This window comes from Oncorhynchus nerka, linkage group LG27, assembly GCF_034236695.1.
Source record: "Oncorhynchus nerka isolate Pitt River linkage group LG27, Oner_Uvic_2.0, whole genome shotgun sequence".
NCBI classification, from domain to species: Eukaryota; Metazoa; Chordata; class Actinopteri; order Salmoniformes; family Salmonidae; genus Oncorhynchus; species Oncorhynchus nerka.
In genome coordinates, this window is record NC_088422.1 from 50,373,186 (window position 1) to 50,400,904 (window position 27,719).

The window sequence follows — 27,719 nt, forward strand, 5'->3', positions numbered from 1 at the left end:
AACGAGCTGGTGGCATTGTCATGCTGGAGGGTCATGTCGGGATGAGCCTGCAGGAAGGGTACCACTTGCGGGAGGAGGATGTCTCCCCTGTAACGCACAGCGTTGAGATTGCCTGCAATGACAACAAGGTCAGTCCGATAATGCTGTGACACACTGTCCCAGACCATGACAGACCACCACCAAATCGATCCCGCTCCAGAGTACAAGTCCGTCCTGTCTCCCTGTAGCACTGTCTTAGGAATCTCACAATATGGGCATTGCAATTTATTGCCCTGGCCACATCTGCAGTCCTCATGCCTCCTTGCAGCATGCAAGTTCACAAAGATGAGCAGGGACCCTGGGCATCTTTCTGTTGGTGTTTTTCAGAGTCAGTAGAAAGGCCTCTTTAGTGTCCTAAGTTTTCTTAACTGTGACCTTAATTTCCTACCGTCTGTAAGCTGTTAGTGACTTAATGACCGTTCCACAGGTGCATGTTCATTAATTGTTCAAGCATGGGAAACTGTATTTAAACCCTTTATAATGAAGATCTGTGAAGTTGTTTGGATTTTTACGAATTATCTTTGAAGGACAGGGTCCTGAAATAGGGATGTTTCTTTTTTTGCAGAGTTTATATATATATATATATATATATGTATAATATGCATCACACAGTACCATTTCAAAGTTTGGACACACCTACGCATTCAAGGGTTTTTCTTTATTTTGACTATTTTCTACATTGTAGAATAATAGTGAAGACATTAAAACTATGAAATAACATATGGAATTATGTAGTAACCAGAAAAGTTTTAAACAAATTAAAATATATTTTATATTTGAGCTTCTTCAAAGTAGCAACCTTTCCCTTGACAGCTTTGCACACTCTTGGCATTCTCTCAACCAGCTTCATGAATGCGGAATGCATTTAAATTAACAGGTGTGCCATGTTAAAAGTTAATTTGTGGAATTTCTTTCCTTAATGCGTTTGAGGCAAACTGTTGTGTTGTGACAAGGTAGGGGTGGTATACAGAAGAAAGCCTTATTTGGTAAAAGACCAAGTCCATATTATGGCAAGAACAGCTCAAATAAGACAATTCGGAATAATTCAAGAACTTTGAACGTTTTTTCAAGTGCAGTTGCAAAAACCATCAAGCGCTATGATGAAACTGGCTCTCATGAGGACCTCCACAGGAAGGGAAGACCCAGAGTTACCTCTGATGCAGAGGATAAATTCATTGGAGTTACCAGCCTCAGAAATTGCAGCCCAAATAAATGCTTCACAGAGTTTAAGTAACAGACACATCTCAACATCAACTGTTCAGAGGAGACCACTTGAATCAGGCCTTCATTGTCGAAATGTTGCAAAGAAACCACTACTATAAGACACCAGCAATAAGAAGAGACTAGCTTGGGCCAAGAAACACGAGCAATGTACATTAGACAGGTGGGAATTTGTGCTTTGATCTGATGAGTCCAAATTTTAGATTTTTTGGTTCCAACCGCCGTCTCTTTGTATGACGCAGAGTAGGTGAACGGATGATCTCCACGTGTGGAGGAGGTGCGATGGTGTGGGGTGCTTTGCTGGTGACACTGTCAATGATTTATTTAGAATTCAAGGCACACTTAACCAGCATGCCTACGACAGCATTCTGCTGCGATACGCCATCCCATCTGGTTTGCGCTTAATGGGGCGATCATTTGTTTTTCAACAGGACAATGACCCAACAAATAAAATCAAATGTATTTATATAGCCCTTCTTTACATCAGCTGATATCTCAAAGTGCTGTACAGAAACCTAGTCTAAAACCCCAAACAGAAAGCAATGCAGGTGTAAAAGTACGGTGGCTAGGAAAGACTCCCTAGAAAGGAAGGAACCTATGAAGAAACCTAGAGAAGAACCAGGCTCTGAGGGGTGGCCAGTCCTCTTCTGGCTGTGCTGGGTGGATGCTTTGACAAATGTTGCACAACTCATCGTTCATAATTTGCCTCCTTTATTATGCATGACGTTCGCATATGAAATATTTCTGAAGAATCCATGAAGGCCTCATAAATGGCTAACTTAGCTATCAAGCACAAAGATTCTTCCTCTCTGCTACCAGGGTGTCCATCATTTACGTCACCCAAACGGACATTGAGCTGCGCGTGCGCAATGTGCAATGTAAAAGTGCTTGGGCACTTCCGGCTCGCCTCATTCGCGAAACAGAACAGTGGCTAGGCTCGTAATGGCTTGAAAGAGCCAAACATTATATAAAATAAGAGGTGAGTTTATCGTTATTGACAATTACATATGATGATAAAATAGCTAACATAATTCGATTAGTTTAACTAACGCTTTGTGGTTAAGCTTCCTTGCCAGTACTTGTGTGGCTCAGCTGTCTGATTGGCAAGCTGAGAAGCTCATGCTAGCTAACTGTCTGCAATTAGCTGGCTAGTTACGTCTTTCTTTGCCAGTGCCACGTTGATTTGTTGTAGCCACTTCCTAAATTATTAATGCACATTCTGTCATCGGCAAACTACACACCGGTGTTGCCTAGTTAGGTAACATCAATGACTCATACTTAACGGTTGTACCTAGCTTAGTTAGCTTAATCGATTTTGATTTAACCCAGCTGTTACCTAAACTGGGAGTCGTCTAATTTAACTAGCAGGTAGGTTAACTAACTAGTTGGATGTGTGTTCTATCCATTGCATACAGTAAGTTCTCTCTATTAGAAGAATCAACTTGAACTTGAAAGAGTGAAGAGAAACGATGGCGTGTGCAATGATACCTCTTGATGAGCAACAGGTGACAGAGGCTACTGGGCCTCTGGGAAAGGAGCGCACCCTGCCAGCCCTGGTAAGACAGCCAACATTAAAAACCATCTGACACTGCTTCCTCGTGTACATCATGTCCATAGCTGTGGTTGTCACATCACAAACGAACTGCGTTGTGGTATGTTATCTGCATTTAGTTAGAGTTTGCTACTGTAAGCTATCATCGAAGTCTGTAAATTCCCTTTGGTTATGTGCCAGTTCATCAGACCTATTTTACTGTCCTAGTTGTTGTTTTCTCATCATATCCCCACTCTAGTATATGTTTCCCTCAACTGTAGAAGTTAAGCTATATATCAGTGTGTTTGCCTATGTCTGATGTCTCTGAACCATTGCCCACTGTCCTTGTGTTGCCATGGCAGCATCCAGACAGGAAGGAGGAGCGGTGTTTTGTGACTTATAAGCCCCCTCCCGAGGACAGCTCCCCTGCTCAGGTGGAGGAGTACCTGGAGCATGGCAAGTTCATCACTGAGGACCTGGACTGGCTGCTGGCCCTGCGACATGACAAGTTCTGGTGCCAGGTCAGTCACTGTGGCTGTCATACACCATATGATGTGGAGACGGGAGGTTTCGACCTAACCAAAAATAACCTAAACCCATTGTGTCCATTATTAAACCCCCCCCAGGTGGTATTTGATGAGTCATTGCAGAAGTGTCTGGATTCCTACCTACGCCACTCCCCTCGGGGATTAGACCCCTCCTCCTTGCCCTCCTCCCCGGCCGTTGCTGACATGCAGCGCTGCATCCACCGAGCCGTCTTTATGACCTTCCTCAGAATGGCCACGCACAAGGAGTCCAAGGTACCGCTGCTTTCTAGGTATTCTGGGGGTCTGTCTGTTTCTGATAAGGCAATGATGTAGTGTTGTTGAATGGAGAAACTGTCTTATGCACGTCCAGATAACTTGGCTCACATTTAAAGGTCATGTTTAGACGGCGTTAGAGACAAGTTATATTTAACTTCTGTTAGAGGCAAAGAATTTTTGGAACATTAATTATTCTCCGTCCGACTCTTGTATTGAGAGGAGAATTGTCTGACTGAACATTACTGTTATCTCCTGTTTTCTCTTCTCTCTCAGGAGAGCTTTATAACTCCGACTGTGTTCGGAGAGATCATTTACAACAACTTCCTGTTCGACATTCCCAAGATCCTGGACCTGTGTGTTCTGTTTGGGAAAGGAAACTCCCAGCTGCTCCATAAGATGATAGGTGAGCTCAGCAATGGGCCCTTTCTCAGGTGGAGCACTTTACCTGCTCAAATGGATCTAGAACAGATTTTTTTTCTCAATTAATGACATCAATGTCTTGTTTATCTTCCAGAAAACATCTTCACCCAGCAGCCGTGTTATTATGGAGACCTGGATGAGGCTGTTCTCTCAGTCCTACAGGTAAGAAGCACAATCATTCAATACACTCCATTTCAAAAGGCTTTCTCCCATTTTGTGCTCTTTGAAAATAATCTAGGTGACGCTAAAATTTTACCTCAATTCAAATTTAGTGTCACAGCATTTTAAGACGTCTCAGCCTGCAATTTTTAAGGAGTGCACTTTGTAGATAATAGGGTGCCATTTCAGACTTGCCCTTTGTCTCTCCCAAAGGTGTTAGACACTATCCTTGCTAAGTGTGGTCTCCAGTGTGAAGGAGCCACTGCCATCGAGCCTCTGAAGCTCAGCTCATCCGGCCGACCCACCGCCATGACAATGAGTCAACAGGTTATGATAAACATACTGCTGATGCATGACCGACTAGATAGACCACAGTTATAAAGTAAAGTCCACTGCGTGTCAGATATTGGTGTCTTTAAAACATGCCAGCTGAAGTTTAAAATCTCTTCAATTAGTCATGGGTTTGTTTTAACTGATTGTTGTGACTGGTTGTGAAACCTCTTCCATCTCCCCAATGAGTTGACATTCTCCTAGTACAGGAGTGACTGGTTCTGACTGGTTGTGCCTCCTCTTCCAGGACCTAGTGGATTTGGTGCTGTATCTGTGTGACACCTGTACCACCATCCAGGCCTTCCTGGACATCTTCCCTGCTGCCTGCTCCACCTTTCACTGTCACAGCTTCCTCAACAGGTAGCGTGCTCGCTCGCACACACACACCTTCCACTCAGTTTCCTCAACAGTTTGAATTATTTTATTTGATAAACCTATACAGCCAAGAACAATCCGTATTTAGCTCGTTTCCCACCACCACTATTCAACTACACTGTTTCCACGGCGGTGGAACATTTGTTTATTTCAATATTGCATTTGTCAGAATTGATCACTTTTTTGCTTTAACTTTTACCTTCTTATTCTTCTTAGACTAGCCTCATTCTACGAGGTGGCTGTGCCTGACATAGAGAAGGCTGTGAGGAAAAGAAACTTTGACGACGACAGGTGTGTCTCTGTTCATAGTGTGCTTTTGCCTGAACATCAGACTGTTACCATGCTTACCCCATGGATATCAGTCTGAAAGAAGTTGCTGTAAAAAAAAGACTTAGTCTCTACAAATAAAATTATATTTGAGGTTACTTTCCCGGTTGGTTCTTTTGGTGGTAGGGGGTGGAGATGGAGTATCCACAGGAAAGTGTTGTTTACCAAACTTTTTGAAAGTCTGAATATACTGAAAGTCGTCTGAATAACACTATTCTGTGGATATTTTGTCTCAGTTTTCAAGCAGCAGAAGGACAAAATGCACCGACAACCGGTAGATCAAGTTTAAATGTAATTTTATTAAACATTCTGGCTTATAAAGACAATGCACACATGGCTGTATATAGAGTGCCTTGCGAAAGTATTCGGCCCCCTTGAACTTTGCGACCTTTTGCCACATTTCAGGCTTCAAACAGAAAGATATAAAACTGTATTTTTTTGTGAAGAATCAACAACAAGTGGGACACAATCATTACATTTACATTTAAGTCATTTAGCAGACGCTCTTATCCAGAGCGACTTACAAATTGGTGCGTTCACCTTAAGACATCCAGTGGAACAGCCACTTTACAATAGTGCATCTAAATCTTTTAAGGGGGGTGAGAAGGATTACTTTATCCTATCCTAGGTATTCCTGAAAGAGGTGGGGTTTCAGGTGTCTCCGGAAGGTGGTGATTGACTCCGCTGTCCTGGCGTCGTGAGGGAGTTTGTTCCACCATTGGGGGGCCAGAGCAGCGAACAGTTTTGACTGGGCTGCGCGGGAACTGTACTTCCTCAGTGGTAGGGAGGCGAGCAGGCCAGAGGTGGATGAACGCAGTGCCCTTGTTTGGGTGTAGGGCCTGATCAGAGCCTGGAGGTACTGAGGTGCCGTTCCCCTCACAGCTCCGTAGGCAAGCACCATGGTCTTGTAGCGGATGCGAGCTTCAACTGGAAACCAGTGGAGAGAGGAGGAGCGGGGTGACGTGAGAGAACTTGGGAAGGTTGAACACCAGACGGGCTGCGGCGTTCTGGATGAGTTGTAGGGGTTTAATGGCACAGGCAGGGAGCCCAGCCAACAGCGAGTTGCAGTAATCCAGACGGGAGATGACAAGTGCCTGGATTAGGACCTGCGCTGCTTCCTGTGTGAGGCAGGGTCGTACTCTGCGGATGTTGTAGAGCATGAACCTACAAGAACGGGCCACCGCCTTGATGTTAGTTGAGAACGACAGGGTGTTGTCCAGGATCACGCCAAGGTTCTTAGCGCTCTGGGAGGAAGACACAATGGAGTTGTCAACCGTGATGGCGAGATCATGGAACGGGCAGTCCTTCCCCGGGAGGAAGAGCAGCTCCGTCTTGCCGAGGTTCAGCTTGAGGTGGTGATCCGTCATCCACACTGATATGTCTGCCAGACATGCAGAGATGCGATTCGCCATCTGGTCATCAGAAGGGGAAAGGAGAAGATTAATTGTGTGTCGTCTGCATAGCAATGATAGGAGAGACCATGTGAGGTTATGACAGAGCCAAGTGACTTGGTGTATAGCGAGAATAGGAGAGGGCCTAGAACAGAGCCCTGGGGACGCCAGTGGTGAGAGCGCGTGGTGAGGAGACAGATTCTCGCCACGCCACCTGGTAGGAGCGACCTGTCAGGTAGGACGCAATCCAAGCGTGGGCCGCGCCGGAGATGCCCAACTCGGAGAGGGTGGAGAGGAGGATCTGATGGTTCACAGTATCGAAGGCAGCCGATAGGTCTAGAAGGATGAGAGCAGAGGAGAGAGAGTTAGCTTTAGCAGTGCGGAGGGCCTCCGTGATACAGAGAAGAGCAGTCTCAGTTGAATGACTAGTCTTGAAACCTGACTGATTTGGATCAAGAAGGTCATTCTGAGAGAGATAGCGGGAGAGCTGGCCAAGGACGGCACGTTCAAGAGTTTTGGAGAGAAAAGAAAGAAGGGATACTGGTCTGTAGTTGTTGACATCGGAGGGATCGAGTGTAGGGGTGCAACTCTCGCTCTCTTGAAGACAGAAGGGACGTAGCCAGCGGTCAGGGATGAGTTGATGAGCGAGGTGAGGTAAGGGAGAAGGTCTCCGGAAATGGTCTGGAAGTGAAGTGAAGTGAAGTGAAGTGAATACTTCAATTTTGCACGCCCAATTTTTCAGTTTTTGATTTGTTAAAAAAGTTTGAAATATCCAATAAATGTCGTTCCACTTCATGATTGTGTCCCACTTCTTGTTGATTCTTCACAAAAAAATACAGTTTTATATCTTTGTTTGAAGCCTGAAATGTGGCAAACGGTCGCAAAGTTCAAGGGGGCCGAATACTTTCGCAAGGCACTGTACCATTTAGTAGTGTATTACAACCTGATTAATCATGTATGTGTGTGGGGGTACTGTGCATGAACTGTCTACAGTTGAAGTTGGAGGTTTACATACACTTAGGTTGGAGTCATTAAAACTCGTTTTTCAACCACTCCACAAATTTCTTGTTAGCAAACTATAGTTTTGGCAAGTAGGCAACATCTACTTTGCATGACACAAGTCATTTTTCCAACAATTGTTTATAGACAGATTATTGAACTGTATCACAATTCCAGTGGGTCAGAAGTTTACATACACTAAGTTGACTGTGCCTTTAAACGGCTTGGAACATTCCAGAAAATGATGTGATGGCTTTAGAAGCTTCTGATTGATGTCATTTGAGTCAACTGGAGGTGTACCTGTGGATGTATTTCAAGGCTTACCTTCAAACTCAGTGCTTCTTTGCTTGACATCATGGCAAAATCAAAAGAAATCAGCCAAGACCTCAGAAAGATAATGGTAGACCTCCACAAGTTTGGTTCATCCTTGGAAGCAATTTCCAAACGCCTGAAGGTACCACGTTCATCTGTACAAACAATAGTACGCAGGTATAAACACCATGGGACCATGTAGCCGTCATACTGTTCATCGAGGAAGAAGCCACTGCTCCAAAACCACCATTAAAAAAAGCCAGACTACGGTTTGCAGCTGCACATGGGGACAAAGATTGTACTTTTTGGAGAAATGTCCTCTGGTCTGATGATACAAAAGTAGAACTGTTGAGCCATAATGACCATTGTTATGTTTGGAGGAAAAAGGGGAGGCTTGCAAGCCGACTAACACCATCCCAACCGTGAAGCATGGGAGTGGCAGCATCATGTTGTGGGGGTGCTTTGCTGCAGGAGGGACTGGTGAACTTAACAAAATAGATGGCATCATGAGGAAGCAAAATTATGTGGATATATTGACGCGTCAGGAAGTTAAAGCGTGGTCGCAAATGGGTCTTCCCAAGCATACTTCCAAAGTTGTGGTAAGGTGGCTTAAGGACAACAAAGTCAAGGTATTGGAGTGGCCATCACAAAGCCCTGACCTCAATCCCATAGAACATTTGTGGACAGAACTGAAAAAGTGTGTGCAAGCAAGTAGGCCTACAAACCTGACTCAGTTACACTAGCTTTCTCAGGAGGAATGTGCCAAAATTCACCCAATTTATTGTGGGAAGCTTGTGGAAAGCTACCCAAAACATTTGACCCAAGTTAAACAATTTAAAGGCAATGCTGCCAAATACTCATTGAGTGTATGTAAACTTCTGACCCACTGGGAATGTGATGCTGAAATAAATCATTCTCTCTACTATTATTTTGACATTTCACATTCTTAAAATAAAGTGGTGAGCCTAACTGGCCTAACAGGGATTTTTTTACATGGATTAAATGTCAGGAATTGTGAAAAACTGAGTTTAAATGTATTTGGCTAAGGTGTATGTAAACTTCTGACTTCAACTGGATGTTCTGTGTATGTACTGTGCATGTATGGACCGCGCCTGTTCTTTTTTGTATCTGTGTGTGTGTGTGTGTGTGTGTACGCACTTGTGTGAGTGACTGACCCCCTCCCGTGCCCCCTGCCAGTCTCCAGGAGGACCTGTGGAGGAGGGTGTGTCACGCCCGGAGGAGGATGGTGGAGATGGCACACCTGCTGCTACAACACACCTGCCTACAGCCCATACTAGAGGGGTCAGAATAAAATGCCTTTATCTCTTTCTATTCTATTTTTCATCCTTTCTTTATCCACCTACCAAACCTTCATGCTGGAATGGGGATCCCTAAAATTCAGATTTTCTTTTAGTATGGTGATCATATTTGCTCATAGCCTTCCTGCAGCCTTTGAACATTCTTGTTCATTTGTTTTTAGCTCAGAGAACATTCAGACATTTGTGGAGGAACTCCTGCAGCATTTCACTACTTTCCTACCAGAGAAGAGGTACAGTGCATACTTGTTTGAATCCTGATATGGGAAGAATTTCCTTTTTGAAGGGCCATAAATGTCTTCAATCAATCAATATTTTTGATCATTGCATCCCTGACCTAATTAATACTAGAGTTTTTGTATGATAACTGCTGTTAGGAATGCTGTGTAACTGATTGGAGGTTGTCCATTGAGGAGATAAAGGATGTTTGTTTATGCCATCCTTGTTGCTGTCTGTCTCAGGTTCCTATTAGACTACGATGAGCAGTTCCCCATAGCTGATGATATCAGTCTTCTACAGCAGGCCTTTCCTCTCCTGTATCCTTCCTCCACATGGTCTCACACACTCAGACGCATGTTCCTCAATGAGTCCACCAGTCAGCCACTCAGTCTTAGAAACATACACATCCCCCTCATTGGAAGAAACGTATCCATCCATCCAACCTAGAGCAGTGATATTTAACATACCTCTACCACCTTTTCCTCCAGCACTGCCTGTTGTCTTTCCTTAACCCTCTCTCCCTGTCAGAGATGAGACTAGGACATCATATCTGCTCCAGGGGGTGGAGGATGCCTGGGACAGCATCGGCCGGAGGAGAACCCAGGACAGACCCCAGCAGACACACTCCTCTGCCGGGCTGACTGACCAGGGAGTAGAGGTTGGGGCAGGGGCCTGGGGGGGAGAGATGGGGATCAGAGAGCCAGGGGAAGGAGGGGAGACCCCCAGAGGAGCAGAGGCCATGCGGGATATGCCCCATAAAGGAGACAACGTGAGTTCTGAATAGGAGATACCAGTTTGGGCAAATGGGGTGGGGTGAGCTGTGTTGTAGTTTGTTAGTTAAACCGCCAAAATAATGGGACCATACTTGCGAACATAAGTGACCATTTCAATTTAAACCGTTTCTCTCCGACTCGTAATGCGTATCGGCCAATTCAAATAGTCGATTTACTTGCACGTGACAGAACGCTAAATTGTAGCTGGTCCCATCAGATAACATGGCATATATTAGCTTTATGCTAACCTCACCAGGTGGCATTGATTATATCTTGGAACATATTCTTCATCAGCCTATCAAAGATCTTAGAATTTATATGCGCCAACCAATGGCATTTCTTAAAATAGGTCGACCCTGACCACGGGGTATATTTTAAACCTACAAATTAAAGGTTTACTTTTGTTATGTTGGTCTGTAACAAAATGTTGTGTGCCAATATTACATTGACGCATCCTTGACTAGGCTCCTAGCATATGAGAAAATGTCAAGTTTTTGTGCTTTTATGGAAAAAAGATAAATGAGGTCCTTACAACATCTACGTTGATTTATTTTCTGTATTGATTTAAACTTTATTTAATTAGGCAAGTCACTTAAGAGCAAATTACATTGACTGCCTACCCCGGCCAAACCCTGGGCCAATTGCGCGACGCCCGATGGGACTCCCAATCACAGCCGGTTGTGATACAGCCTGGAATCGAACCAGGGTATGTAGTGACACCCCTAGCACTAAGATGCAGAGCCTTAGACCGCTGCGCCACTCATACAGCATAAAAAAAAAAAATAAGAGCCATATGCATTTGTCAAATAGCAGTCATGTAGGCTACCATTATCACCATCGCTTCTAAGCGGTTCTCTCGAAATACAATTCATAATTTGACCAAATGTTTAGGAAAAGGTCATCATTTCATGTAATCTGTGAAGGAAGAAACCACCTGGGAAAAAGTGGTAATCAAGTGAGGTACAAAACAACAGATTTTCACAAAGTCAAATTAATGAATTCTGCCACGATGCTCATATCTAAACCAAAGTATATTGTTTGAAGATTTAAAAAAAATGTTTTACAAAGTGCATTCTTGAAAGCTATGTTGGTTAATATAGTAATGTGTTTTCCTTGGGGTAAGTTGAACCGATGGCCACCATGCCCAATACAAATGATGACTACAGTTTTTTACATTTTATGCATAGTATTTTTGCAATGTGCATATGAATGTTTGTTACAGAGCAGACATCATCATGTAGAAATGGAAAACCAGGTTATTGAGAGAGCAGCTAAGGAATTGAGAGAAGGGAAGAAGTCAATTTCAGCAAGTGATGAACATCCCAGACAACTGGTCAAGAAATACATTTAGCAGATACACTACATGATCAAATTATGTGGACACCTGCTTGTCAAACATCTCATTCCAAAATCATGGGCATTAATATGGCATTGGTGCCACCATTGCTGCTATAACAGCCTCCACTCTTCTGGGCAGGCTTTTTACTAGATGTTGGAACGTTGCTGCGGGGGCTTGCTTCGGTTCAGCCACAAGAGCATTAGAGAGGTCGGGTACTAATGTTGGGTGATTAGGCCTCAGCTTTCCAATACATCCCAAAGGTGTGCTTGTGTGGCCTACCACTTCGCGGCTGAGCCATTGTTGCTCCTCGATTTTGCCATTTCACAATAGCAGTTGCTCTAGCTTGACTTGTTGGAAAGGTGGCATCCTATGATGGTGCCATGTTGAAAGTCACTGAGCTCTTCAGTAAGGCCATTTTACTGAAAATGTTTGTCTATGGAGATTGCATGGCTGTGTGCTCAATTTTATATAACTGTCAGCAATGGGTGTGGCTAAAATAGCCGAATCCACTAATTTGAATAATTAAGTTAAAGTTGCATGTATCTCGTTATTCTATGTGTACTTTCTATAGAAATTCTTCCAATATCGAAACACTGTTTTAGTGCACTTTAACTATGGGTTCGAGACCCCCTCGCATTAAGCTTTCTTGTTGAAGAAAAAATAGGATTCAAAACGCATGTATTGAAGTGGATGAATATAATCATGAATAGCCTATAAAACGTTGCAGGCCTACGTAAGTGAAGCCTACATAATAATTTAACCGACTAATGATAGCCTGCACCACGGGTAGGCAACCCTGTTTCTGGAGTGCTGCAGGTACTGCAGGATTTTGTTCCAACTAGGCACCACTCAAGACCAACTTGAGCTAATTGATCAGTGATTGCCTAAAATCAACACATCTGGTCTTTCAGATGGGTTAAATCAAATACATGAAGTTCCTGCGCCATTCCAGGACCAGGGTTGCCCACACTGTCTCCTCGCCAGGAGAGGGCGTAATCGCTCTATGGGTGGCTCACCGACCAGTTGTTCATGAATTGAGGTGTACCATTCAAAGTCCCATATGCATTAGTAGGTTGTAGCATAAGGAGGACACTATCTGATGTTAACGAATGTAAACTATAGCTATGTTGATTGGAGTTGCTTTAGTAGCATACAGAAAATGCTAATCATAGTTAGATATAACTGGGTGGTGTACCTAATAAACTGGCCAGTGAGTGTATAATTCTACTGTACACTTTAATGCTCATCCTCCTCGAGTCAAGTAATGCATATGTGACAAAGCAGATGATTAAAAATGCATATAAAACGTTTTAGGCCTACATTTAGGTGTACACCTCCATGTAATAAAGCCTATGCTATATGATTATTAGTGTTTGTGTGCAAGGCTGAAGAGAGAGCTCCTTAATAATAAATGCAATCTTAATTTTCAAGCTGTTGGCTACGTCCCTTTTCAACACACTAACACAATACATGTAAATCTACATTTCAAATGTGAGGACTCGTGAGATTGGAACTCATGCCACAATCTGCAACGATTATGTGGACTGGGCACTTTACACAGAGCGCAATTTGACCAGTTAGTCAAATATAGTTGCTTTGATGATCAGGACATGCTGTTGTGGGTATGTTAAGGACGCTTCCGTGAGCAAGTTTTTGGAACTCGTCCAACTACATCAATGATTTTAATTGGCTGATGCAGAACTTGTTCCAGGATATAATCACTGCCACCTGGTGTGGCTAGTTTAGGGCTAATGTGTGCGATGTTATCTGACGGGACCAGCTACAATTTAGTGTTCTGTCACGTGCAAGTAAATCAACTATTTTAATTGGCTGATACGCAACTGTTTACATTTAAATGGTTGCTTATGTTTGCAAGTATGACCTCCAGATTTGTAATTTTAGCAGGCAAAATAATACACAAATATAACCAAATCATTATGAGAGCTTACCTATCCTATATGAGACCATACACAGTAGATTCAGTCCGGTGTAGATGCTGTTGTAATAGTGTGTGTCCGTGTCTAATATGTGTTATGTTATCCAGGGTGCTGCGTGTACGATCAGTGCGGGGGAGCTGGAGTCTCTGTTAACCCACATCAGAGACCTGCTACCAGACCTGGGAGAGGGATTTCTACTGGCCTGTCTCCACCAGTACAACTATAGCTCTGAATTGGTCATTAACTACATCCTAGAGGACAGACTACACCCTGATCTGGACAAACTGGATAGAGCCATGCCCAGGTAGGGAGAGGGGTGTGTGTGTTGGTCTGTGTGTAGACAAACAAAGATACACAAGCTGAGTCGTGCTGCGCTGGCCTGGTTACGCATCCACCATAGTTGTGGGAACTGTGCTGGAAATAACAATGTGAGCGGAAAATGACAGAGCCAGCACCGGTTGAGTAGTCTGAAAAAGGTATTAATGGTGATGTTCGCCTCTCTCTCCAGGCCGGTAAAGGAGGAGCTTCCTCCTGTACTCAGCACCAGGTCCAACGTGTTTGACGATGATGAGTTTGATGTCTTCAACAGAGACCAGGTGGACATGACTCGCGTCTGGAAGGGCCGGAGGTGAGAAACTATCGACTATTTAATTGTGGCCAAGATGATGACTCGGTCACAGACCAATTTCTGTCCTGTCTTGTCACGCCAAACCACACCCAAAATGTAAAAAATCCCAAGTCATTTTTAGATAAATACCAGGTCAATAGTAAACTGTACAATAAAGCCTGACCTCTGTATCTTTGTGTGTGATCTATAATCTCTGTATATCTGTCTGTGTTTCCCTTCAGGAAAGGAGAAAGTGTGCGGGACCTGCTTAATGACAAGCATCACATAGCAGAGCAGAAGGAACGCTACCTGACCTATGAGACTGTGGTGGATGAGGTCATCGTGACTCCCAGCGAATCAGGAGCCATCGACAATCTGAACGATTATGATGATGAGTATGATGACACATATGACATCAACCAAGTAGGAGCCAATGATCTGGACGGAGACTCCAACCTGCTCAACCGCAGGTAACATTACACACCTGTTTACTAATTAAGATTTTAGCTAGTCATTATGCTGATTTAGACTAGAGCCTCCCATCTGAGTTTGGTTGCTCAGTCTCAAGGTTTCTTCCCTCTTGCCAAGGTGCTACTGCTTGCCTTTGAGATCGAGCTCTGGTTAATGAAAACACTTTGACAACTCTTGTACCACATTTATGTAAAAAGGGCTTTATGAATACTCTTTATTTATTGACACATCCTCTCTCTCCCTTCCACAGGCCGTTCACCATCCCTCAGGTCCTACGGCAGGGAGGCAGACCACAGATGCAGGAGGAGAACATAGAGGAGGAAGAGGACGAGAAGGTAGGTTGTATAGAAATGGATTGTACTGTATAGAACAGTGGTCACCGACCGGTCAATCTTCAAAGCATTCCTAGTCGAGCACCAAACATTTCTGTAGAAAAGCCTGCGATAAAAGGCTTGCGCTCCTTCATTTTGCATTCGTGTTGTGGTGTTGGTAGGTGAACTTGATTCAGAAGCCCTACGCACTGGGTTGGCAAAGTGTTCCTATTTTGAACCATTTAATTTGTCTGAAAAGACAAACTCCACCTACCCGGCGGACTGGGAGATCTGGAAGCATACAGCTTCCACGACCCCAGCAAACATTTAAAACAATGCCCAGAGAGACTGTCAAAGAACACAGCAAAGAGCTGCTATTTGTTTTGAGTTGGTTCATGTCTTAGGTTTTTATTCAGCACTGTCAACACTGTTTTTATTTAACACTATTACAAAACATAAAACATGCTTATCCCTACTTCCACTTGCGCAGCTGCAATGAATGAGTAGCCAAGTGTATCGATTAGCCCTGTGTTTTTATTATTTATTAGCAGCTCGTCATGTCTTTTTTTTAATATTGAGGAGAGTTTCACTTTCTCTGGTCATAGAAAAAACATGAATTTATGCATGAGGCAGATGCGGTTTCAAGTTTCGCCATCAGGTGGAAGACTGTCCATCTCTCTAGTCAATCTTACCGGAAGAAAGGAAGGAGAGAGCAGGGACTGTGAAAGGCAGACCCTATGCTGCTTTCTCCCTTCCTCCGCTGAGACTAATGCCAAAACTAAAACAACCGGAAACTCTGAAATCTCAGACTTCTGACTTCAGTGCTGGGAACTCTATTTAAAAATAAATAAATAATAATAATACATGATTATAGTAAAAAGATCAGACTGGGAAAAAAATTAAAAAATCTGAGCGGTAGAGCTCGGTTTGCTTTTTGACTGCAAATGTGATCTTCACTCAGAAAAGGTTGGTGACCACTGTCGTGACGTGGACTTTTCATTAATGTGATGACTGTTATATCAAATCAATTCTGTGTAATTATTATTACTTGATTAAACTAATCATGTAACATTAATTAAGAAGTTGGGGCACCACGAGAAAATGTTTAACTATTTCCAGATATTTTCAAAGCTTATCGATTAGTCACGTATTAATATATTATTACCTCATCAGTCATTCTGAACGTCGTAATTTCTTGTAGTCTGCACGAACCCTACTTTATTGATGAATCAGCGATACACAAATTGGCTCAATTATTTATTTACTAACTAATTAAACAATTACACACTAACATACAGTAAATAGTCTCTAGAAGACTATCAAAACAGGACATTTTGGTAATAACACGGTGGGGAATTCAGAGGGGGGGAGGGGCAAAGGAGTTACTCTATTGGACATTGAGAAGCTTCGCTCACGAAAATACAAAATCTTAAGCACTCTGATAGCCGTTCATTTGGGGGAAAAAAGAGAATGCAATTTATATATTTACGATTGAGCTGTCCTTGAACGTCCAAATCATTTGGTCACGGAGATGTTGGGTGTATGACTCTGGTTTGGCCACCAGAGATCACCATGTCCTTAGGTAGAGCTCCTGGTCGTGCTAAGAATGGATACCTTGAAGTACCCTGTACAGTAGTTCTCAATTGATCTTGTTAGAATTGCTTCAGAGGTTGTCGGTGTTCTCATCCCTAGGCTATGTACATAAAAAACTATTTTTTATAAAACTATAATCTCTTTTCTGTCTTTTCAAAAGTATTCTGACACTTAATCATTCATTTTATACAAATTCAGATGCACACCTCATAATTGAGAAGTGTAGACAGAGGTACCGTTATGTGGTTCTACCATCTTTCATGATGTCACAACATTAAAAAGAACCCTCATGTTGAATTTGTTTTGGTCTCCACTGACCATTTCCACATTCTCAAAAATTGAAATATTGTTTAATTCTCCAATTTGGGGGAGGTAGTAGAACAAAGGACCTTCTCCTGCCAAAATTCGTAATGTCTTTCCCTCCATACTGCTTGGCAAGGGACTGTATTTACAACCATCATAAAACTGGCCAACAGCCCCAGGAGAGGGCACCCCGATCTCCATTTCAGGACTGGCAAGTCATGACAACTTGTAATAGAACAATGCTGGTTCACACGAACCGCTATGGACTTCTCTGTGATGTAAGTTAATAGCAATACCTGCCACTTTCTTCAAATACCACCCTTGATTCCTGTTCTTTATTATTCTAACTATATGGCTGCTTGCCTTATTATGATCAACAATATGGGCATGGTAAGTGTTATCTATTTATTGTATGGCGCTGTTTAAAATCTTGCCCACAAGATGACTAGCTACCTAAGGCTGTCTATGTACCATGTCTTGATATCCAGATTATGTATATTAGGTTTGACAAAGTTGAACCAGTGGCTATGCTGTAGTGTTATTCTTATATCTACAGTGCCTTGCGAAAGTATTCGGCCCCCTTGAACTTTGCGACCTTTTGCCACATTTCAGGCTTCAAACATAAAGATATAAAACTGTATTTTTTTGTGAAGAATCAACAAGTGGGACACAATCATGAAGTGGAATGACATTTATTGGATATTTCAAACTTTTTTAACAAATCAAAAACTGAAAAATTGGGCGTGCAAAATTATTCAGCCCCCTTAAGTTAATACTTTGTAGCGCCACCTTTTGCTGCGATTACAGCTGTAAGTCAGATTTGCACATCGAGAGACTGAAATTTTTTCCCATTCCTCCTTGCAAAACAGCTCGAGCTCAGTGAGGTTGGATGGAGAGCATTTGTGAACAGCAGTTTTCAGTTCTTTCCACAGATTCTCGATTGGATTCAGGTCTGGACTTTGACTTGGCCATTCTAACACCTGGATATGTTTATTTTTGAACCATTCCATTGTAGATTTTGCTTTATGTTTTGGATCATTGTCTTGTTGGAAGACAAATCTCCGTCCCAATCTCAGGTCTTTTGCAGACTCCATCAGGTTTTCTTCCAGAATGGTCCTGTATTTGGCTCCATCCATCTTCCCATCAATTTTAACCATCTTCCCTGTCCCTGCTGAAGAAAAGCAGGCCCAAACCATGATGCTGCCACCACCATGTTTGACAGTGGGGATGGGGTGTTCAGGTGATGAGCTGTGTTGCTTTTACGCCAAACATAACGTTTTGCATTGTTGCCAAAAAGTTCAATTTTGGTTTCATCTGACCAGAGCACCTTCTTCCACATGTTTGGTGTGTCTCCCAGGTGGCTTGTGGCAAACTTTAAACAACACTTTTTATGGATATCTTTAAGAAATGGCTTTCTTCTTGCCACTCTTCCATAAAGGCCAGATTTGTGCAATATACGACTGATTGTTGTCCTATGGACAGAGTCTCCCACCTCAGCTGTAGATCTCTGCAGTTCATCCAGAGTGATCATGGGCCTCTTGGCTGCATCTCTGATCAGTCTTCTCCTTGTATGAGCTGAAAGTTTAGAGGGACGGCCAGGTCTTGGTAGATTTGCAGTGGTCTGATACTCCTTCCATTTCAATATTATCGCTTGCACAGTGCTCCTTGGGATGTTTAAAGCTTGGGAAATCTTTTTGCATCCAAATCCGGCTTTAAACTTCTTCACAACAGTATCTCGGACCTGCCTGGTGTGTTCCTTGTTCTTCATGATGCTCTCTGCGCTTTTAACGGACCTCTGAAACTATCACAGTGCAGGTGCATTTATACGGATGCTTGATTACACACAGGTGGATTGTATTTATCATTATTAGTCATTTAGGTCAACATTGGATCATTCAGAGATCCTCACTGAACTTCTGGAGAGAGTTTGCTGCACTGAAAGTAAAGGGGCTGAATAATTTTGCACGCCCAATTTTTCAGTTTTTGATTTGTTAAAAAAGTTTGAAATATCCAATAAATGTCGTTCCACTTCATGATTGTGTCCCACTTGTTGTTGATTCTTCACAAAAAAATACAGTTTTATATCTTTATGTTTGAAGCCTGAAATGTGGCAAAAGGTCACAAAGTTCAAGGGGGCAGAATACTTTCGCAAGGCACTGTAGGTTAAGCTGTTTAGATGGATTAGTATGTGTTGTATCATTAACCCTTCACATGGTTTGTGTTCTCAGGAAGACGCTGTGAAGAGAGACCAGTTTGTTCAGGACCCAGCTCTGCTGAGAGAGAGGGCAGAGGCCAGGAGAGCTACCATGCAACACAGGAAGGGGTACGGAGAAACACACACTAAGTTCTGCTACATGTCTTACAATGTAAGACATCCTAAATTGAGGTTAGCTTATGAGAAATGTGTGCATTTCCCATTTGAACCCCTCTCTCCTTCTCCTAGGTACCGTCCGGAGCCTGCCAGAGAGAGAGACGTGGTGGGTAAACCTAAAGGCCAGGGCCAGTCAACAGAGACCCTTCTGGACCGACGCAAGAAGGAGGCCCACAAGAGCAGGGGAGCCAACCACAACCGCAGGGCTATGTCCGACCGCAAGAGGAACAAAGGAATGATCCCCTCCTGATAGGTGTTGCCATGGAGACCAACTGACCTAGCGGACGGTCCGTACAAGACGGGACGACGTGGAAAGGAAGGAGAGAGAAAGATAATCTGGGCTCAAAGGTCATGAGCCCTGATTGATGTCCCCTCCCAGAGTCCTCTTCATCAGTCAGTCTTTCTACCGGGATTCACCGACCAGGCCATTTTTATAGGCCTTTTTCTGTTCTCTTTTAGCAAAGACATTCTATTTTCAATTTTCTATTGCAAAGGGACACCAATGATTAGTTCCATAACAGAACTTTGGTTGCCAAGTGGCCTGTTGGTGGAATGTTTAGAGACACATTTGAATGGTTTAGTTTCAGTTGTTTAGTCCAATATTGTAGATTGATTCAGTTAAACCAAAGTGCTGACTGAATGACAAGAGATTTATTTTTGCCATGTAACAAATCCATTTATTAAGATTTGGAGTGATGGAATCATTAGCTTTGACATGGTCATCAAATGAACAAGGAACATATGAGTAAAATGAGAGCGAGGAGACTCCAATAGGACGAGAGAACCAGTGCGACCGGCCTGACTGTCAGACTGAAACCACCGTCTGCTGGATCTAGAAGAACAATGAATGTCAGTTAAATACAGGACTAGACATCAAAATGACAGGCAGGCCAGGACCAGGGGTGGCAGCGTGTGTGTGCAATGTCTGAAAGAAGTGAGAGTGTCTGTGGTAGTGAATATCTCCTCACCCAGCCAATCCCCCCACCCACCATGGTTCAGCCTCAACCCAAAAATTGAGCTGCTATAACAACAGTTGTGTGTGTGTGTTTTGGAAGTGCAGCCTAAGAGGCCAAATGTCCCTCAGACAGACATCGAACAGCTTCTAGAGGCTTCTGACTCGCCATGCACAACTACTTTATAACAAGAGAATCCTATAGAAAGATCTATAAGAGCAAAAAAAATACAATTTGCTTTTTGAAGTTCTCTTTCAAAACAAACAAAATAATAAATACATTTAATACTGTGGTTAGAGCTTTTCCAATGGAGTATTTCTGTGGGAACTGGGCGTTGACTTTAAAGTGTTCTAGTGGCAACATAATACCATAGGATGGTGAAAGATGGAAACTGCAGCTATATTTCTCTAGTGATTAGCTGATGTGAATACTCTAGGTGTTGCTAGATTTTTTTAAATTTAATTTATTTAACCTTTTATTTAATTAGGCAAGTCAGTTAAGAAAAATTCTTATTTACAATGACAGCCTGTGGGATGTGGTTGAGTGAAAGTGGTTGATACAAGTGACTCCATTTGACCTTTCCATACTATACACATTGGTTAGCCAAGGTCAAGTCTGTTTCAGTTCTACAAGGTCACTGGTTTATAATAAAATAATTTAAGGACTACAAAGGATTAATATAACATAAGTACTGTCAAGTTGTACACTAAGTGCGGCTGTGTTTGTAACATGCTGTGTCTGTCTGTACAGCTACTCTGGTTATCTGGTATTTACCTCACAGAGCAGTCTCTCTACAGAGTTTAACAAATGTAGGGGTAACAATTTAATTGTTACCCCTACATAATTAATCCCTGCCCTTATTCATATTAATTCAGAATTAACACAAACTTTGAAATTGGACTCAGAGTACACAATAATAGTCTGGATGAAATTAGTCCATCTACACAAATTTAAATTAACTTTTGAGATTATACTGACCCTGTGATATGGTGGAATATGGGCCCCACATGACCAGATGCTTTTTGATGCCAGTTAGCAACACACTGTTATCCATGCTTTGTACCATATTGCATTTAACATCCATGCAAATATACCTAGCTATATCTTTTTTTTTTTACATTAAAATGCCTTGGACTTAATTCATTTCCCTGTAAAGAACATACATGGAATTCCACCAGATTCACAGAACATTAGAATGCCCTTCTAGAATTCTCCACATGTATAGACACTTTCACCATGAGGCACCAGTACTCTATCACACATACAGCGAGAGAGAGGTGGGTGGGAGAGAATAGAGTAACGTCATTGTACAGTATGTTATCCCAGGAAGAAAGTACTGTTTGTTTCAACACCGGTACGGTAACATTTGTTTTACAGTACCACATAAGTGAAGCTGCTTCAGGATTGGCTGTCCACAAAAGGTCAGAGGTCAACACTGTCCAATAAGAAGGCCAGCTGCTGGGAGAAGCTCCCCTGACCACAATCCAGTGCAGGAGGAAGAGGTGAGGTCTGGAACTGCTACTGAAAACTAGTCACGACAGACTACAAGACAACTTGATCCCAATGTTCTGGGCCCAGCTTTTCAGAAGTTATCTGATTGGATTCCGGAATCGGACAGGATTAAAAATTATTACAAAAGTGTAACTGAAAAATGTGATTATGATCCCCCGGATAAGGATTTGGTAATCCAATCTGACCTTTAATCATGTCATTTTTTAAATCATGCCAAAACTCTAAAAGATACTGATTAGGATAGTTTTGATGCCAAAAACTGGGATTATCTTGATCCCCCATTCATGTAGTTCACTCATCTCTGTTACCCTATGACAGTGTAGAAGTGGTACCACAATTTGTCCAGTAGATGGCAAGATTTAGGCCTGTTCAAAACACTGAAAATCCAAATTCTGTGATCTTGATATTGTGTTATCTGGATCAGAATGATCCTGATTTTTTTCTGAAAACTGGCTCAAAAACAGCCAGATTGATCTGAACCTGGATAGCAAAAATGGGGATTACAGAATCGAAATTCTGATACAGATTAAAAGTTTTTAAAAACTGGGCCCTGGTCAGTGGGGTGAGGAGTTGGGCCAAGGCTACCATTAGCTGTCTCTACAGAGGTTACCTGTGGATGGAAGGGAAAGATGACAGTCAAAGGGAATAGCTGATTAACCCGGGCACCAAATACAATCACCAACGCTACGTTAGATTTCAAATGTGTTAATTCCATATGGCAAATAAAGTTGCACTTAAGTGTACAGGAAAGTAGAGATCTGACTAAGTATGCTGTGTTTACACAGGGGGCAGGTCTATAACTTACTGAGTATGCTGCGTTTACACAGAGGACAGGTGTGCTGCAGGAGCAACCACGGATCCACACAGTCCCTGTGGAACTCATGGAGGCAGGGCAGCACGCGAAGACACTGCAACACACAGTCACACACCACCAGGTGAGTTAGCATACTACTAACACTCTTGTGTCTAAAAGTAGAATTTACAGAATTTCTATGTGTTATACATCTTACTTTCTATGTAACATATTACATGTTTGTGTGTGTTTCTGAGTAGTTCCAGAGGAGTATACTACAAAGCAGGGTTAACGGCAACTAACAAAAAAAAAAAAGAGCCTGAAATAACTGTTGATTTTTCTGGTTCATTAATGCTGGAATCACTAAAGCAGTAATTTGGACTGCTAATATATTTTTTAAATATGCCCCCCTTCATCTTTGACTTTTCCTAAATAAGTCTAAAACACACTGTCGCTGTTAGAATCTTAATATCACAAACAAAAATGTCAAAATGATACATACACTATATACGTCCATCGAATCCAAACAGTCTTATCAGTCTACTCTGGCCTATTTGGAGTACACAGTGAGGGCGTGCACATTTTACAATGGCAAGAAGACCAAGATGAATAGATGCACATGCTGCGTTAGCGTTACTACAATTAGCGTTACTACAGCGTCACTACAATCTGAATGAAATCGACACAGAAATGACATCTCTGATGATTATTCTTCCTGATTCTGAGCCTCAGCCTAAACCTTCAAGGCCTAAGTGCAAAAAAGCCAGACCGGTGCGCACTGAGCAGGTGCTCGCGCCACCAACAAATTAAAATGGTGAGACAGGAGAGAGGAAGGGACAGCACCGCTTGGATAGAAGAAGCAGGTGACAATGCTATGGGGCGATTATCAGCACAAAATGTCATCACAAAGAGCAGGCCCTACATCTCAAGCAAAAAAACAGCATAGGCAACACACTCACCAGCTGACAATTGACTATTTTTGACTGCTGTCATATCGACACATATTAATTATAATGCAATTATTGCTTTTGTGCCGACTTTCGCTATTTATCAAGAACACTGCTCTTATAATGATGTTTAGGATACTGACTGTGCGTCTTGCTGACCGTGAGTCTTGGACGTTGGGGTATTTATTTTATTTTGACGTAATAAAAATAAGCTGTTACCGCATTCCAACACAAGCTTTCCGTTTCATAGTTGTAACTAAGGCACTCCACGAATAAAATTGATTTTACACTTGAATTTGTGTTTTTTTGTTTTTACATATAGCCTACAGTAACAAAATAATGAAAATGCAACTTTATTATTTTACATTTTAATAAAATGGTAATCTAATGTAGTTATCATAGACCATATATCAGACCTTCATAAACACAACCAAATTATTATTTTCGCGATAGCATATATGAAATGTATTAATTACACTGTTAGAATGTTGCAGTCAAAATGACTGCTCATTAACTTGAAAGGGGGGGGTCCCTCGAGGCCCATCTGTTCTAGTGTTAAAATAATCTTATATATGAGTTTTTTGTTGTCGAGTCAATTTGACCATGCCCAAGTCAAGCTTAGCAGTAAAAAACAATGCTATTTAAGAATATTTAGACAAGTTAGCTGGTTAACTCTTTGATCCTGCTTTGTAGTATAACCCTCAGGAGTCAGTCAGTCTGACCTGGTTGTTGTTGAACTGTTCCAGACAGACAGCACAGTTGTCTGTCTCTAGCTGCGCTGGGTCACACCACGGTTTGGGCTGCCGGTACATCCTGGTCTTCAGGGAAGACAGTTTCTTCAGGATGTCCTGTTTTGGTAACTGTAGGAATGATTAAGTCATGAATATTATGGTGGATGTTTCTACATTATTAATTTTAAAGCATCTCATTGAAATACTGTCGTTCAGTGTCTATTTACTTAAATTTGTTCTAGATTAGTGTGTCTGCTAATTGCTGAATGATTAAAAGAGGAAAATGGTTCAACTCTACCTCCAGGTCGTCATTGAGTTGGTTGTCCTGGTACTGCCATCGAGCCTGAACTATGACCCCTGTACAGAGGATCAGAGCCACCAGTAGGACCGTGTTCCACAGCTGATGCAGGTACTTCTGGAGGACAACACATAACAGGACCGAGCACGAATGTTAACCTACCTCTAAATCCTTTGTTTACGTTTGTCACACAACAGAGATATAGGAAAAAGCAATGAGTTGCACGGATCAGTGATTTGTTAGATCTAGCCTGTGAGGAGTTGTAGCGTAAAATTCAGATTATCTTTGGTTGCAATGTCATTTATTATTTATTTTGTTGTCCCTATTCATCTGAATGTATGCCATGGTGTTCACACCTGGACCTGCGAGTTGGTCTCTCCGGTGCAGATGACCCCCTGCCACTCTCCATAAAGACCGCCTCTGGAGAGACCGCACGTGGACCACAACGTCAGGGTGGCCCCCTACAATACCACCGGAGAGGAGGTTTTACACACATCCAAAGTAATAACATGAGCTGGACAGTAGAGTGATACAATGCATAGAAAACTGGAAATGTCCACTGACTATTTTGCTGTTCTCTAAGGTGATAAAGTTTATGGCAAAAAATATGATCTTACCAAGTTGTCCTGTAGAATAGTCTTGTATGTGATTTTCACAGTAGCATGAAGGCCCCTATGAAATAAACCATAGAGTTAACTCACTCAGTGTCTCTATATTAGTCAGTATGCTATAGTATATTCATACAATCACAGCTATACTCCCGAGTGGCGCAGCGGTCTAAGGCACCGCATCTCAGTGCTAGAGCCGTCACTACAGACATCCTGGTTCGATTCCAGGCTGAATAACAACTGCCCATGATTGGGAGTCCCATAGGGCGGCGCACAATTGGCCCATCGTCGTCCGGGTTTGGCCCGGTGTAGGCCGTCATTGTAAATAAGAATTTGTTCTTAACTGACTTGCCTAATGAAATATATACACAGAGAGGGATCCTTGTGTAGACTAGTATTGTTTAGTTTTCCATCACTGTGGTACCTGAGGAGTGCTCCGATAAGCTTGGTAACATTTTCTGATGTCTGGATCACAATGACTGGCTTAGAGAGGACTTGGGACAGATCCATCTAGAAAGAGAATACAGGAGAGAATAGTAGTTATCATAGACCATATATCATTGTTCTATCTCTATGGGGGTTATACTGTAAAGCAGTAGTAGAGGAGTGGTTACTCTAACAGCTGACAATTATAGAGCAACATTGGTGTTATGCTCTATAGTGGTGGTTACCAACCCTGGTCCAGGAGAGCTACAGGGTGTGCAGGCTTTTGCTCCAGCCCAGCACTAACACAGCCAGTGTGTAAGAAAATGACTTTTACCTCTCTGATAGTGTTCTGATTGAGGGCTAGGATGATGAGTGCAGAAGCCCCCAGGACCAAGGCTCGTTTCATCTAACAAAGAGAGATAGTGGTTATACTTACTTCAGACTTACTTTACCCACACTGATATATTTGCATGTGTTAAAAGTGTGTAAAAAATATATAAATCCTACTAAACACTATTCACTAAGTTAAAGATGTATATTTAGGTTAACATTTTACAGTATTGCCATTCTATTTTTTAAATTTGAAAATCATCTTTGTTTAATCATTTCAAATCATCCTTTGGAGGAAGGAATGTTGATGTACACCAAGTATACAAAACATTAAGAACACCTGCTTTTTCCATGACAGACTGACCAGGTGAAAGCTACTGTATGATCCCTTATTGATGACACTTGCTAAATCCACTTCAATCAGTGTAGATGAAGGGGAGGAGACAGGTTAAATAATGATTTTTAAGCAATTTACCAGTAGGCCTATGGTCTCATAAGTCTTCTCAAGTACCCCCTAGAGATAGACCAAGTACACCCAGGGGTCATAGTACCACTGGTTGGGAAACACTGAGCATATTATGTTCAACAATGTATATATTTTTTAAGTTACCAACTCAACATTTTATATTTTCAATATTCATGTTTACATTTTATTAATAAATGAACGTACAAAAATTGTATTTAAATCAAAATACTACTCATATTACAGAACAAGCAGTAAAGCTTAATATGAAATAAAATGTTGCTTTGTAGCACCTACAGATCATGGAGTCTTAAAGGAAGCCTAGGTAATGCCAGAAACTTTGATAAATTATTTTTCAATTATGCTTTTAGATACAAATGTCAAATATATGTCAACAATCCTTCCTTCAAAGAATCATTCTATGGATTACATTTTTGCGAAAATCCCCAAAATCATGGTCTTTTTTTTGTCTTGTTTCCTCCCTGAACTCACTTTATTGACAACGGCAGCAGCAAAGGATTCCTGGCTGTTCCCAGCAGTGGAAGCTTTGCTCTCCTCCACTTTGACAGGCACCACACCTATCCAGGGCTCCTGGTCTTTGGCCTGGACACCCCCACCTTTATCCTGGCTCACCTGCGGCTCCTCATCCTGCACCTGAACAATGGCAATTGGAAACACTGGGGTCGTTATATGATTGTTACTGGGTAATATCATAGACGTATCCTATGCAGACTTTGCATGCTTGATGATTCAACATGCAATGGTGAAAATAACACATTTTAAGCTATTGCTAGACAATATAAAGTACTGTATATATGCACTGTATGTATGTTATTTTCTCAGTAACTAATGTTTATATCCATATCATGTTGCACACACAAATCCAGTGGTTTTACATAGCAGAGCCTAGCTAGCTGTAACATCACTCACTAATATGAGGTCCCCTTCGAGATCATGCTCTTGTTGTTGATTGTGTTTTTCGGGTACGCTGCTGCTTTCCCAGTTCGCTTCGAGCACCTCGCCTTGTAGAACGGTGCTGACATCTGGACGTTCTCTCAGCAGAACCTCGACCAAGGCGACCTGAGCGCCCGTAACTAGCAGACACGACAAGAACGAAGGAGCCGAGACCAGAAACACCACGGTAAAATAGCAGCAGCTTGCAGACATGGCCGAAGAAACGCGTAAATTAAAAATATTATAAAATAAATAATCTTATCAACTGTCAACCATTATTTTACAGAACCAAGTAAGTTACTGTACTTTTTGGCTTGGACCCCAAAAATGTAAGCAAGAACACTACTTCCTGTAGAACAGGAAGCTGAGATGTGAGTTGACGTTTGCTTGCAAATCTGCCATCTACTGGGACATTGAGAAAATGCTTGTTTTAGTGAATATATAACAATAATAAAAAAGTGGTGTATTGTGCTTGTTTCCAGGCCCAAATGCAAGGTGTGGACTGATACTGCACGGTGTGTAGTAATGTAATGTTTATTTTTTTTGATGCAAACCCA

At 42.2% G+C, this 27,719-nt stretch overlaps 2 protein-coding genes and 1 long non-coding RNA gene across 6 annotated transcripts; 2 read left to right on the forward strand and 1 right to left on the reverse strand.

Moving 5' to 3' along the window:
- Positions 1 to 2,132: 2,132 nt before the first annotated feature.
- Positions 2,133 to 20,392, forward strand: ascc2 (activating signal cointegrator 1 complex subunit 2). Of its 2 annotated transcripts, none has more exons than XM_029638489.2 (19): positions 2,133 to 2,239; positions 2,676 to 2,816; positions 3,154 to 3,312; positions 3,418 to 3,591; positions 3,868 to 3,997; positions 4,109 to 4,176; positions 4,387 to 4,500; positions 4,751 to 4,863; positions 5,095 to 5,169; positions 9,105 to 9,209; positions 9,388 to 9,456; positions 9,685 to 9,759; positions 9,971 to 10,211; positions 13,599 to 13,795; positions 14,000 to 14,119; positions 14,341 to 14,568; positions 14,820 to 14,904; positions 19,005 to 19,099; positions 19,220 to 20,392. In XM_029638489.2, the coding sequence occupies exons 2-19, from the start codon at positions 2,730 to 2,732 to the stop codon at positions 19,395 to 19,397; spliced, it is 2,313 nt and encodes a 770-aa protein (XP_029494349.2). In that variant the 5' UTR covers positions 2,133 to 2,239; positions 2,676 to 2,729; the 3' UTR covers positions 19,398 to 20,392. The 2 variants fall into 2 exon arrangements, with proteins under 2 accessions (XP_029494349.2, XP_029494350.2); XM_029638490.2 differs by having other exon boundaries at positions 2,167 to 2,239; positions 2,693 to 2,816.
- On the reverse strand, positions 19,780 to 27,375 carry rnf215 (ring finger protein 215). Of its 3 annotated transcripts, none has more exons than XM_029638503.2 (10): positions 27,139 to 27,375; positions 26,701 to 26,862; positions 25,750 to 25,821; positions 25,414 to 25,499; positions 24,999 to 25,053; positions 24,738 to 24,842; positions 24,382 to 24,495; positions 24,075 to 24,212; positions 22,418 to 22,520; positions 19,780 to 22,222 (listed from the first exon to the last, which is right to left on the reverse strand). In XM_029638503.2, exons 1-10 carry the CDS (start codon positions 27,373 to 27,375, stop codon positions 22,200 to 22,202), a joined length of 1,095 nt encoding a protein of 364 aa, XP_029494363.1. In that variant the 3' UTR covers positions 19,780 to 22,199. The 3 variants fall into 3 exon arrangements, with proteins under 3 accessions (XP_029494363.1, XP_029494362.1, XP_029494364.1); XM_029638502.2 differs by having other exon boundaries at positions 24,382 to 24,498; XM_029638504.2 differs by lacking the exon at positions 25,750 to 25,821 and having other exon boundaries at positions 24,382 to 24,498.
- Positions 24,794 to 27,475, forward strand: LOC115111944 (uncharacterized). Its single transcript, XR_003860873.2, has 2 exons — positions 24,794 to 24,882; positions 26,718 to 27,475. It is a non-coding gene; the product is annotated as an uncharacterized LOC115111944 (long non-coding RNA).
- The last annotated feature ends 244 nt before the right edge of the window (positions 27,476 to 27,719 follow it).